This window comes from Electrophorus electricus, chromosome 8 (genome assembly GCF_041902795.1).
Source record: "Electrophorus electricus isolate QZ-2024a chromosome 8, ASM4190279v1, whole genome shotgun sequence".
Classification (NCBI taxonomy): domain Eukaryota; kingdom Metazoa; phylum Chordata; class Actinopteri; order Gymnotiformes; family Gymnotidae; genus Electrophorus; species Electrophorus electricus.
The window spans coordinates 6,375,030-6,389,245 of NC_137504.1; the positions used below are offsets into that span (position 1 = coordinate 6,375,030).

At 43.4% G+C, this 14,216-nt stretch overlaps 1 protein-coding gene across 4 annotated transcripts in view; it reads left to right on the forward strand.

Moving 5' to 3' along the window:
* The window catches only part of tnksa (tankyrase, TRF1-interacting ankyrin-related ADP-ribose polymerase a), a 65,147-nt gene that overhangs the window by 40,050 nt on the left and 10,881 nt on the right, over positions 1-14,216 (forward strand). For 2 of the 4 annotated variants that reach the window (XM_027028485.3, XM_081718851.1), the window contains 11 exons: positions 4,493-4,513; positions 6,178-6,272; positions 6,996-7,062; positions 8,150-8,336; positions 9,366-9,487; positions 9,608-9,699; positions 10,263-10,341; positions 12,404-12,575; positions 12,662-12,741; positions 13,435-13,580; positions 13,683-13,848. In XM_027028485.3, coding sequence (XP_026884286.2) covers positions 4,493-4,513; positions 6,178-6,272; positions 6,996-7,062; positions 8,150-8,336; positions 9,366-9,487; positions 9,608-9,699; positions 10,263-10,341; positions 12,404-12,575; positions 12,662-12,741; positions 13,435-13,580; positions 13,683-13,848 — 1,227 coding nt within the window. The remainder of the gene's footprint in view (positions 1-4,492; positions 4,514-6,177; positions 6,273-6,995; positions 7,063-8,149; positions 8,337-9,365; positions 9,488-9,607; positions 9,700-10,262; positions 10,342-12,403; positions 12,576-12,661; positions 12,742-13,434; positions 13,581-13,682; positions 13,849-14,216) is intronic. The other 2 variants (XM_081718850.1, XM_027028487.3) reach the window with 2 other exon arrangements.

The window sequence follows — 14,216 nt, forward strand, 5'->3', positions numbered from 1 at the left end:
TGAAATAGGTAAGTTCATGCAGTGGTGTAGATCATAATCCTCTGTTTATAATAATGGCTTGAAGTTAAGAGGAAATGGCTTTGAGAGTTTGGAAAATATGGTGCCTAGGTATTTATTGTTGCCTATAGTGAAAGCAGGGGATAGGTTTCAGGTTACAGCATTACTACCTCCCTCGTTAATAGGAAGAATGATGGGCTTATTCCAGTTGATTGAGTAACTAGATACTTTGGAAAAATTTATCTATGAGTGATGTGGTCGCCGCAGAGAGTTGGATGATCCTGTAGGTATAACAATACATCATCTGCATAGAGACTGTCCTTGTGTGTGTTGGGAGACTATACCTTTGATGCTTCTGTTCTGTTTGATTGCTGCGGCTAGTGGTTCTATAAAAATGGCAAACAGAGAGAGGCACAAAGGGCATCCTTGTCTGGTGCCTCCGTGTAGGATGAAACTCTGGGAGGTGAGCCCATTAGTTTTGATAGTGGCCAGGGGTGAATGGGAGCTGTTCTTATCTAATGAATAAATTATTTTCCAAAGCCAATTTTGACCCTGTAAATTGCTTTTCAGCATCTGAGAAGATAATTATAGTATCTAGATTATTTTTGTTGCCTTTTGAAAATCAAAATGAATAGTCTGCACAAAGTAGCAAAAGAGTGCCGTCCTTTATTGAATCCTGTCCGATCAAAGTGTGTAATTATTGGCATGACGGTTTTGATTTGATTGGCTAGTGGTTTACTGATTATTTTGGGATTTTTGTTGGTAAGTGATATAGGGCAATAATTAGAGGGAAGTGCTGGGTCTTTGGCAGGCTCGAACAGCACTGAGATAAGGGCTGCATTCATATGAGGTGGAATTTTAGAGCTGTATATCTTATATCAAGTTTAAAAACGGACAAGATGATATGCCAGAAATATACAGAATACTGCAGGAAAGACATCTAGACCGGGAGCTGTCATTTGGCATCTGTATTATAATGTAGAAATATTTTTCATTTCTAGTTCAGTTGTAGAATTCAATTTCAGTTCTTTGTTCGTTGTTTCTGAATTACTAAAGTAAATTTTGGAAGATTAATGTTTTGAAAATGGTGAATGTCATCTGAGGATCTTGTTGGAATACGTGAAACATGCTATTAAGCTCCTGTGGTGTAACCAAGGTCTCCCCTGCAGAATTCTTTTTAGCCGGTATGATGTCCTTGTTCGTTTTTTTTTTTTTTTTTTTTTTTTAAATTGATTTGCCAAATGTTACCATGGTTAATTGTTTTAATTAATTAATTAATTAGTTTATTTATAATTGCCTAGTGGAAATTGCAAATATTTAATTCCTGTTGTGTTTCTTCTTTAAAGAAACTTAAAGAATCAGAGCTTGGGTCTTTTAGCAAAGACTAGATGATGTGCCAAGTTGAAGTTAAAAGGTATTGGGGCATGGCCACTGACTACAGTCGGGTGTGTTTCATTGTTTAAAATGACAGCTACATCTGATTTTCTAGATTAGAAAAAGTATTCTTGAGTATGTTTCATGACAAGGCGGGCAATATGAACATTCTCTTCTTAGTGAGTATTTTAATAATTGTAATCAATACTGGTATTCTTTTGTTGATTCAATACTGACACCTCTTTGTTTTGAGTTATATGTCAAGGAAAGTGTTAGATTGACTTGAAAATTTAATATCATAATATTGATTTATTATTTATTATTATTATTATTATTTATTTATTTTTGTTGTTGTTGTTCTCTTAGCCTGTGAACTAAGTCCTCATTCCAGGATGGGTTTACATTTAATATGAATGTATAGTTATTTACTTGCACTATACTACACATCTGGTTGTGGGTGTGCGGTTGATGTTGAGATTGTGTGTTTATGAATGATGATTTGAGCAACAGATTTATTTTTTTTTTCTTCTTTGACATGAATCTTTTATAACACTTGTATTACAGTAACCACGGGGTTATTGGAGAGTCGCAGTAAAGCTGTTTTTCTATGTAAAGTTTGTCCACTGGAATGTTGGCACACTGTCCTTCTCTTTGTTGTTTTATTACTGGAACAAGTTTTTTTTTTCTTTCTTTCTTTCATTGATGTCCTTTGGAAACTGATCATTCATGCCATACCTGGCTCCCTTCAGTTTCTTTCCTCCGCTTTTAACCAGATCTTTTTGCTTATAGTGTTCTAATTGTGCTATTATGGGTCTTGTAGAGGTTTGGTTTTGGCACAGAATCTGTGAACACCACAAAACGTAATTGTGTTTGCAGTTTCTGAGGAAAGTGTTGAAGTATGTTGTATGAAATCTTTAATTTTTTTTCTCAGGGTCATCGGCATTCTCTTCAATCCCGGTAAATATGAGGTCGTCCCGCATGCTACGACACTGAATATCAAGAACAGTCTCCTTTAGAGTCTTGTTCTTCTTAAGGATTGTGTCCGTTCTTCTTAAGGATTGTGTTAGTACAGCAGAGTGCAGCATGGCCTTTTCATTTGTCTATATAAGCTTTGCTATATCTGATGCTCTTTTGCAGTTCTTATAGCTCTTTATGCATGGATTTGAATAATGAGAGTTTGATGTTAATGGAATATAGCAAACTCACCTGGACCGGGCTTGTGGTTAGGTCATTCGTGTCCCTACTGGAATCTTTCTTGTATTTCTAAGTTTTTTTTTTTCCCCTCCACAAAATAGTTGTCAAGAAACTGCTTAAGATTGTCCACTTTGAGAATTGGCTAATATGTTTCTTATAAAATGGAGATATTTATGCTTCTGGGTTCAACAGCAGGTCACTGCCATGTTGAGTTTCACCTCCTCTCGCGAGATTATGGACTCACAGTTCAAGTAGCACAGGCAGCCCCATCCAAAAAAATTTTTTTAATCAAACAAAGAACTGTCAGTGGGTTCTAGAGCACTGAAACAGTTGAAGGCCCATGTTTGAGTCCCAGTAGTGGCCCAGCATCATGGCTTGGCATGCAAGAGAGAGCAACCTGCCGTGCTCATTGTGTAGGCTTGCTTCCCCTATCCCTGCAGATCCATAGTCATGCTAGCCAGTTGTCACCATCTGTGGGCAGGTATACGAAACTGGCTGGTTAGCTATATAGAATTGCGTAGTAAGCTCTCTCCCACAAACATGTTCCATGCTGTCGCTTTAGCAGTTGGAAAAGATGGAAAGGCTGGCTTCTCACATGGTGGAGGAACCACATGCTCACTAACACACCCCTGCTGCTGGCTGTAGTGTGATGGGGGAAATCTAGATACCGTGCAAAAACTGGGGGGAAAGTTGATCGGATATGTGCCTTAACTGGACAGCGCATAGTTAAATTCCCTAGTTTGTTGTTTTTTTCTGTTTAATGACAACGAATCAAACGAGAACATTTTGCATTTGTATGCATTTTTGACCTGGACAAATTCACCTTTTTGTTTCAGATTTAAATTTGCACTTTGTGGATTTAATTTCAAGTAAACACTGACATTCCTGGTTTTGACAGACTTTTCATTGCAGTTATAAACATTTGCTGTTATGTTTTGGGGCTTCCAGCTCTTGCAAAACTAATGTTAGTGTGGTGGTGCCCATCAAAAATTCTGACACCGAGAGAGCAGAGTCAAAGCACGGACAAGCATTTTCACCTCTTAGAAAGAGTTGTTCAGTGTTTACCACTCAGACATTAAGGTAGCTATTAGCTTAGCATTGCAGGCTAGTCTAGCGAGGCTAAGTTAGCTAGTTACTGTCCTAGCTAGCTATGTAGTTAAGTGTTATTTAATAAATGCTGTGAAATGTAGCTATGCGAGCATTTGTCTTCTAAAATTTGAGTAACTTCAGCTAGTTAGCATCATTGATGAATTGACTCATAACTGTAATGGTCGCTGTCAATAGCACACGACTGGCCAATTAACTTCCTTGACCTCCTTCTCCTCCTTCTTGTCTTGGGTCATTACTTATGTCAAACCCAGTCTGCGTTGACTCGGAGGTTAAGGATGACTAATAAAAGTGCATCCTGCTGTAAGGGATTGCATGACCACTCCTTTCCATGTTTTGTTTCTGAGGGTCAGGTGACTGTGGCTGGCATTTGGTGGGAACCTGTGTTAGGTCGTCCTGCCCTGGTACTGCCTGGGCACGCAGCCTGGTGTTGGCGCTGCCTGCTGGGGTCACGCGTGCCAATTGGAGCGCTGCTGGAAGGCCCTGAGTGCGTGCTAGAGCAGAGCGCGCCAGGTGCTAAGCATGCCTAGACAGTCCAAAGCTTGTCACAGCAGAGAGGAACAGGATGATGGATGACAACTTTTCTCTGGTCACATTTCCTCTGGGTGTAGAAAGTTCCATTTGCAATCGATCACTGTCGTGATGTGCCGTTCTGAAGAGGATGAAGAGCATGTTGCATCCTTAGGGAAGTTAAAGCAGAAAAGCAAAAAAGATTTAGTACTTGTGGAAATAACATGATGCAATCATTATATCATTATTTGTGTTTTTTTGTTTCTGTTTTGTTTTGTTCTTATTTGTGGTTCTGGCAACATTGTCTCAGTCGACATCTCAAAAAATGCTGGTAAGTTGTTTTCAATAACAGCTATTAGATTGACTGCACTATTTTAGTTATTTTTTTACATTTTCTTTCTTTTTCCGGTTTTGTTTTCATTACTATGCTGGCTCTTTGCACACATTATGTACTTGGGCCTTTTGGTTGGTCACATTTCATTTACCCAGTGCAGCACCTATGGCTGTAAACCATGTCAGAAGGGTAAACTGTGGTGCAGCCTTTCTCCTCTGAGAGGGACCAGTGCTCCTCATTGCCTGCTTTTGTCATGAGAGGTGATGGCTGCTTCTCTCCCTCCTCACCTTCCTGCACTCTCCAATAGCATAGTGCACTCAAACCCACCCATACGGTCACCCCTAGACCCCCCCCCCCAGGCCTGAATCACCCACTGTTTTTCTTTGCCGTTCTTTTGTATGACTTGCATGCCCACATTAAACCTCGTCTCTGCATCTTGCCTTCTCAGTTGGAGAGTTCTCATTTTCCTCAGTATTGTTTTTGTTTGTGACTTGCTGAACAATCCATGCGCCAATACAGGAAAAGGCAGACTCTTAAGCAGGCCCAGTGTGTGTGCATTTTCCTCTCATACATACACTCCTGTTATGGATTTGCTCAGTCGTGCCTTTACGGCCGTTCCTTTCAGAGGCTATGGTTAAGGGAGCAGGCTGTTCCGTGTCCCATCTGACTCACGCTTTCTGGCACACATGCATGATGTCTGTCAGTCTGGGATTTAGGCCATCACTATGGTGCCATTAGCTAATTCTGCTTCGTGATGCTTTTTGATTTTTATACTTTATTTTTTTTTCCATTTTAAATTGTTGACTTAAAACACAACTAATTGGGTCTCATTTCAAATTTCAGATTTGGGGGGAAAAAAAAAAAATCAGATTAGTTCTGTATGCTCTTGTTTGTGTCCATGTTAGGAAAATTTGTCTGTATGTTCTTTTTAGCATTTGATAACTCTCTCCAGTGACCATGTACTAAAAAGTACAATTTGGTACATTTTGGTTAAATTTTGAAAGTCTTTGTAGAGGGACGTGATTATTGGAGATTTATGATCACGCTCGGCTGAAGGCTCTTTAATCGCAACAGTTATATTCAGTGAGGTGTGTTAATATGACACTTTTCACTAGGACAAATGAACATTTTATGAGAAGCAGTTCTGGTCATTGTGGGCTTACTTTGATCTTGCCAGTAGATGTGTTTAGCTATTAGACTTAATTAATAATTTAAGAAATGGGATGGCAGTGCAAATGATACCCTTAGTTGCAGGTGTTTTTCACCTTGATAGACTCCGAGAACCCAAAACCTTGCCAATGAGAGCAGCAATACCGAGGTTGGCCACGTCCGAGTTTGCTCCAGGGCTGTTTGCCAGAGCAGTACATTTGCTGGCGGGAGGTGATGATGCATGTCCACCTCCCCCGCTGTGTGGATGCGCTCGCAGACACCTCCTCAAGGAGCCTTTATTTCCCTTTTTGCGTTTGGCCACTGAATCCCCATGCACAGTCCCCCTCTGTGCTATAATAAGGGTGGCAGGCCACCCTACCACTTCAGAAATGCCTTCACACAAATAAGTTTGTGTACTGTCCTATAGGTTGTGCTGGCTCCTCTAGAATGCTGTGTGTCTGTGTGTGTTGTATGTGTGCGATCAATCCTCTCTCTCCTTTTGTGCTTTGCAGTCCACTCCTTTGCACCTGGCAGCAGGATACAACAGAGTCCGAATCGTCCAGCTTCTCCTCCAGCATGGTGCAGATGTGCATGCAAAAGACAAAGGGTACGCCCTTGCCTGTGTGTGTGTGTGTGTGTGTGTGTGTGTGTGTGTGTGTGTGTGTGTGTGTGTACGTGTACACACACACACACACACCCCCACACCCCTATTTATTTATATATGTTTTTGTGTATGTATATGTCATCAGTCAAGTTTGGACACATACTCTGATTATTTAATTTTTTTCGCCCTACATTCAGCAAATTAGTCGACGTGTTTAACAATGAAATAAGACGGATGTGATTTTATGCTGTGCTAAACAAATATTGATTCTGTTTGGTTTTTAGCTTATTTCAAAGTAGCCACCCTTTACGTTGATGGCAGCTTTGCATGCTCTTGGTGTTCTCTTAACCAGCTTCAAGAGGCAGCCACCTATAATGCTATTCCGTCAGTCTTAAAGAAATTTTCGCATGTCCTGTGCACATGTATGGGGAAGGATAGTTCAGAATGAAAACCGTGTGGTGAGGGGGCAATTTTTAAAAATTATTTTATTTTATATTTTTGTTTTGGAAATCAATTCATATATAGGATACCAGCTTTTGCTATTTATAGTTTTCTTAGATTAAAATGTCTTTAAGACTACAAAAATCATAAATTCAGTCAGGTGTGTCCCAACTTTTCACCGGTGTGTGGGTGGGTGTGTGTGTGTGGTAAGAGCTCTTTTGCCTTGTTGCTGATGGCCTCAGTAGGAATGACCACATTGGGTTTTGTTCTGTGTTTCCTGCGCAGTGGCCTGGTTCCTCTACACAACGCCTGCTCCTACGGCCACTACGAGGTCACAGAGCTGCTACTGAAGGTAGGTGCTGCCACTGGCTTCACTGAGTTCACATTTGAGCCGAAAGCACTGAGACCTGTGCAGCCGTGCATGCTCACACACTCACATTTCTCTCCCATCACGAGTTTGTGAAGTTCTGCCAAGCAATCTACATCTATGACGACTTCAAAACTACATGCATACATTTCTGGAGCACTTTGCACAGCATATATTTATTTACAAGTGTTTTTTTTTTTTTTGTGTATCCTGATGTGGTTGGCGGGCCCCGTGTCTTTGTGAAAGGGGCACATGGTGGTACTCTGACTGAATGCAGCTGATTGCGATATCAGAGTCGTCAGAGCTATTCCCCATATCCCTCCCCACACACACACGCACAGGCAGGCCATTGGTGCTTCAGTCTGTGCGCTATGTTCTAGGCACCACCGAGTCATGTGTGAATAGTGGCTCATGCATGTCAAAACGTCCAGCATCCCCTCGTGCTGTTGGAGCAGCATGGAGCAGACAGCCTGCCTCCAGATGGAAATCTTCTGTGTGAGGCACAGAACACTGGCCCAGAGAGTCCCGCTCCTGGATCTCTCATCAGAGCATCAGCAGCGCCTCGCATCTACAACCCACGATGCATCTGTCTCGCCGCCTTACTCTGCATCTGATTAAAGATCCTGCACCATGATCAGAAAGGCAATTAAAAACATTATCAGAAGCAGCCGTGGGCAGAGGAGCTTATCAGTGGAGTTTCTCTAGGCTCCTTCTATAAGCTCTACTCACTCTGCACACTTTGTCTTTTTGTTGTCACATGGTGCGCGAGTTTGGCAATGCATCAGAGGCATTTGCAAAAGCTGTTGGCCTCTGCCTTGAATTTGACTGCGTTTCAATTTTTTTGCTCTTGGAGAAGTGACGTTTGCCAAAAAAATAAAACATTTGCTAGGTGTTCTCGTCCCTCAGCCCTTTACTAAATTTTCTGCACTGACTCCCTAGTCATAGTTGATTATGGGGGTGCAGTCACTCTGCAAGTGTGACTGCTGTGTTTTGATGCATTTCATACTTGCTTTGGGATGGCGGTGATTGGTCACTTGCTCTCATCTCATCTCTGACTGCTTGTGGCCCGCAGCACGGCGCCTGTGTGAACGCCATGGACCTGTGGCAGTTCACTCCTCTGCACGAGGCTGCGTCGAAGAACCGCGTGGAGGTCTGCTCTCTGCTTCTCAGCCACGGGGCTGACCCTACCCTGGTCAACTGCCATGGGAAGAGCGCCGTGGACATGGCCCCCACGCCGGAACTCAAAGAGAGACTGACCTGTGAGTATGTCCTCTCCTTCCCTCTCAGCCCATGGGTAGGTTAGCGCACTCTTTTCTAGCAAAGGGTACTGAAAAACCTTAACCTTCATGTCTACTAGAGGTTTTAGAAGACCCAAGCGGTTTGAAAATGTTTTGAAGGATACAGATTCTGATTTTAAAGAGCTTAGAATTCCAATAACTCATATTATTTTATGTCATTTTATATGGTCAAAAACTAAATAGATTCCAGTAGTTTTAGGTTAAATAGTGATTTTCTGACTAATATGATTTTCTCATTTGTCAGTTTTCTTAAAAAGCCTAAAGAACAGTCCTAAAGAATAATACATTTACACCAAGCTACTTATATCTGATCTTATTGCTAAATCTCAGATTTTAACCTAAAAAGAGGTTATCTTCTGTCTGACCCACCCACGTGAGCCACCCATGCGGGCGGCAAGCAGTGTGAGCCTTACCAAGGGCCGCGTTCTTCCGGGTGTCTGCCTGAGGTAAATGTATCAGCTCTTTGAGGAGGACTGTGTTTCTCATCCACTCTGGCAAAGGCAGGGAGGCTTGTCTGAGAGAGGCTCGTCAGCGGCTGTTTGTGATCATATGGCTCGTAGAAGCTTCCATCTGGCTTTTCCCAGGATGGGGCTGGAAGTTTTTCAATTCTGCCTTGAAATCTGTGCAACATAAAGCTTTTCCTTGGTGCTGTACTTTTCCTTGGTGCTGTACATATGGGAAATGAGTCCTTGTGTCTGTGTATAAAGAGCCATTTGTAAGAGTGGATGGAGAATTCTCAAGGCTTTCTCTCCTGTGCTTTAGCTTAAATGAAGTCATGATCTCTCATGAGGCAAAATCAACTTGCCTAAAAATGCAAAGAGTGTTCTTGAAATGGAAACTAAGCTAAGAGTGAATGCTTGAGTGGCATCTTCACCAGGCTTGGTGTCCCACTGCACAACACATCAGGGAATTTTCTTGTTACTTTGAATTGAATTGTTGTTTCTTTCTTTTATTTCTGTATAAACCCAATTTTCCCCTCTCTTCCCACAGACGAGTTTAAGGGCCATTCTCTCCTGCAGGCAGCACGGGAGGCTGACATGACCAAGGTGAAGAAGTCTCTGGCCCTGGAGGTCATCAACTTCAAGCACCCACAGACGCACGAGACTGCGCTGGTGAGCCCATCCATCCACACCACCCCCACACCCACTCTGACAGCTGGCCAGTGCTGCTGGGACCCTATAAGAGCTTTCCGTGCTCACTCGATGATGTTAGAAATTATTGTTGTTTTTCAGCACTGTGTGGTTGCCTCCCCGCACCCCAAGAGGAAGCAGGTGACGGAGCTGCTCCTGCGCAAAGGGGCCAACGTTAACGAGAAGAACAAAGAGTGAGTGCCAGTGCTCAACAGCCCTAATGCACACGCACTGTTCTGACTCCCCTTGTTCTTTTGCCGTGAATTTCCTGTCCTGGTTGATTTGGCAAAGCCACAATATTTCAGTAATGCAGGTTTATTGTAGTGGCATTCTGGTCGTGTCATGAGAGCTCAAAACAACCCCTGTAGTGATCCTGTCCATTTACGGCATTTGGCTGATGCTTTTATCCCAAGTGACTTACAATTCTGACTGAATAAAACTTGAGGAATTGTGGGTTAAGGGCCTTGCTCGGGGACCCAGCAGTGGCACTTTGGCATTGGTGGGGCCTGAACTGGCAACCTTCTAATTTCTAGTTGAGTACCTTAACCACTGAGCTACCACTGCACTAATGAAAAAAAATCTTAGTAATTAAGTCTTAGTAATTAAATGTGGTTTCTAAAGCCTGAAATTGTATCAGTTCTTGAATAATTTTAATAGTGGGTTTAAAGCCCAAAATATTAATCTGCTGCATCACTCTTCACTGCTTTTTCACTCTGTGCCTTTCCACATCTCTCTCTCTTTCTCTCTCTCTCTCTAGCTTCATGACACCTCTGCATGTAGCAGCTGAGAGGGCTCATAACGACATCCTGGAAGTGCTGCAGAAACATGGGGCGAAGGTACATCTCTGTTTGGAGTGCCAGCAGGCAGCATGGTGTAGGCCGGCAGCTGTGGCTCTTACTATACTGGAGAGATGGGATACGCCATTGGTGCCGTCACTCTCACACTTCCCTCTGCCACAGGCCAAACGGCCCATTCGCAACCTCATGTTAGCAGGTTCAGGGGCCAGGGGGATTTGTGAGCTGCTTCTGTCTCGCTGCTCTTGAGATTTGTAGGAAATGAATAGAAGGATTTTCAGTCACTAGTCCACAAATGCGCAGTAGTGTTGGTGATATGTTTTAGGACTCTGACGTAAACTTTCAATGCAGAGACATTAAAAACTAAAAATATTGATATACATATATATTTTTTTTTTACCTTTGATTATAGATAAAAGTTTCAGTCTTGTGATTTTAATTTTTGCTGTTTAGTTTATCATGGTTGATCTTCAGTACACAGTGATCCAAGTAACCTTTAGGCCTGCTGTCTCTGGCTTACCTTTTTCTCAATACACCTCAGCTGAGTAAGGAAAGTTTCAGTTGTGCCTTGAGAACAAAAAGTGAAAAAGGAACACTGCTCATCATTTGTCCATTTACTTACAAGCTTCACTGGGTACACACATTAGACTAGCTCGGTGCTACATTTGTTGCCTGCTTTGAATGAGATGCACCCAGTTTTTTTCTGTCATAAAACATCAGGGTGTAGCACAATCTTTGAGGAACACTGCCTTTTTCTCATCATTGTTTGATGATTTAAATAAAACCCAAGTCACCATACTTTACTATGTGAAGTAACTATGCTGTTACTAATTTTACATTTGCCACAATTTAAATGATCAAGGCAGTATTTCTCTAAGAAAAACATGTAACCATACTATGTGGCTAATGTGTGCTGACTCTTGGTCATGGCTGGGTTATCTCTTTATGACTGGAAGCCATCTAAGTGCTAGATCATTCATACCTGTGCCTGTGCAGAAGCATTGGTTAAGAGTGCACCAGATCAATGAAGCTCTTTCAGCCCAAAAAGATAAGCACAGGCTGAGAGAGCAAGCATTCAGCTGTTGCCATGGCTCTTCGAGTGTCCGTGCTGCTCAGCTTCCCTTTCAGCTCCCCTTTCAGAGTGGCTTCGCCCATACTAGTGCTCAAAAGCATCCTCTTCCTTTTTTCTTTTCTAACAGAAAGAGCCTAATGAGGTCTTTTTTTTTTTTTCCTCCCCTTTGGGTCCTACTTTGACTTTTCCCATCATCCATTCCAGGACATCAAAACTAGGTCCGATCTTTGTGCCTTTGTTTAAAATGCCGCACCCTGCTCTGCTCATAGCCGGATTCAGAGCTTAGCTCAAAAGTCTAGCATGGGCTGAGATCTGTCCCCTGAGTGGCAGTAATGGTTTAGTGGAGGATGAGTATTCAGGCCTGCTGGTATGAGCAGAGTAGTGTTCATGTGGAGGTAACATTTTGCTGTAGGAGAGGGAGTTGGTAAACAGGTGTTGAGCTAGTGTTGCTCTGATAAGCAGGTAAGGGAGCACGCAGGATTAGCCCTCTGTGGTGTGGCCAGTTTAGAGTGTGAGTCTGTGGAAAGCCACACTGCTAGTGGGAGCAAGTTACATGTGGGTGGGCAGAGCACGCTGACTGTGTTTATGCCATTGGCCCTGAATTTATAATTAATCTCATGCAGCCAGGACCTGAAAATTTCGGAGCCGAGTTTGACGGATTGGAGAACACCCAGTTGTTGGACGCACACGTCCAACGCCTGCATGCGTGCGTGCGTGTGCGCGCACACACTCTATAAGCGTGCCAGTATCTCCATCTCCACTCTTCTCTGCACAGTGCTGATAGCCTTTGAAGAAGCACTGGAGTTACTTCAGGCCGTGGCTGATTAATTCATGTCTGTGTTCGCTTCAGAGCGGGCCAGACTTGCTCACCGTTATATTGTCTATGCTCACCTACCAACGTACTTCACTGCAGCGATGAAGAAAATAGAAAGACTTGATCATCTCCACCTTCGTGTGTGTGTGTGTGTGTGTGTGTGTGTGTGTGTGTGTGTGTGTGTGTGTGTGTGTGTGTGTGTGTGATTTGTTGCACAGACGAACGCAGTGGACACTCTGGGTCAGACAGCATTGCATAGGGCAGCCCTTGCCGGGCATCTCCAGACATGTCGTTTGCTGTTGAGCTACGGAGCAGATCCTGCTGTCATCTCTCTTCAGGGCTTCACTGCAGCACAGATGGGAAACGAGGCTGTCCAGCAGATCCTGAATGGTAAACACGGGCTCTGGGCTCACATGCCATGTGATTGTCTTTGTCATATACATCCTGACAGGTAAGACATTGTGTCCTCTGTTCAGAAAACATTCCAGTGAGAAATTCAGACGTGGACTACAGGCTTTTAGAGGCAGCTAAAGCAGGAGACCTGGACACTGTGAAGGTGAGTAACATGCTGGCTGCCGTCTAGATGAGCTCTCGATTCATTTTGCCTGAAAATGCTCAGATAAGCTGCTGTTTCATTTTGCTCGAAAATAGTTTTGGAATTACTGCTGTGCTTTTGAAGCAGTGAGGACAAGATGCATGTCCCGGGGGTAAATGGAAAATATTTATGCAGTTTGGGAATTGAATTAATTTTTGTAATGGCTCTCAGATAAAGAAATTGAACGGTCACAGTAATTTAACGCTGGTGAAGAAAGTGCCGAAAGACAGAACTTGCAGAGCACTGTAGAGAATCATTCAACTGTTTGCTGTTGGTATCCTTGTAAAGTCTTGGAAAAAGTTGCGGCCTGTTTGAGAGGATGGATGCGATGTCAGCTCAAAGTGGGTGAATTTGAGAGGGAGATTCTGAGGAAGCTGCTCTGACACCTGGGTGATTTATAGACTGTACTACAGTGGTTGTTGATATGGCCAGATCCTTGTTATCAGAACTCCTAATTATACCTTGAGTAATTACGCTAAATAACCAATTAAGGGATTGCCATGTAATCAGTCAGCCTTGTCACCGTAACTGGCCACAGTCTGGTCCTGCATTCCAACCAAGCAGATTAAAGACTTTGGTGTCACATTTGTGTCTATTCTGTGTGGGAGCTCCTGGTTTCCTGACGTCCGTGTTGGTTTGTCTTGTGCTTTACAGCAATTGTGCTCTCCTCAGAATGTGAACTGCAGGGACCTGGAGGGCCGTCACTCGACGCCGCTGCACTTTGCAGCTGGCTACAACCGCGTGGCCGTGGTGGAGTACCTGCTACACCATGGCGCTGACGTCCACGCCAAAGACAAAGGGTCAGTGCTGCTTGCACTTCATCGGCCTCTCGCCCCCATCCTCCTCATCGCCATCCTCTGAAATTGGTTCTAGCATATGACTGTGTATGCATGTGCTGATAGGGGTCTGGTGCCGCTGCACAATGCCTGTTCGTACGGTCACTACGAGGTTGCAGAGCTGCTGGTGAGGCACGGTGCATCGGTTAATGTGGCTGACCTGTGGAAATTCACGCCCCTGCACGAGGCCGCAGCCAAGGGAAAATATGAGATCTGCAAACTGCTTCTAAAGGTACGCTCCTGCTCATTCTGCGCACGCACGTACACACACACCACACACACACACACACACTGACACTCTCACAGACCTGCATCAGCGCCTTCTTTTCCTTTCTGCCTTGCTAATTTAGATGAAATTGGTTTTTGGAGCAGTCGCACATAGCCTGATCTTTGACAGGGGATTTTACCATTCTGGACAGTGATCCAGTGCATACTGTCTGGGCTTTATTAGCTGTGAAGCCATTTCTCATTCTTTCGACGTTCATCACCTCATTAAAGCCCATGCCAGGTCTGAAGTGCTGAAGCACCCATGACATTCAGACAGACATCTTGCGTGGCTTATATTCATAAAAATTGAGGATCAAATGCCTCCATATTTCA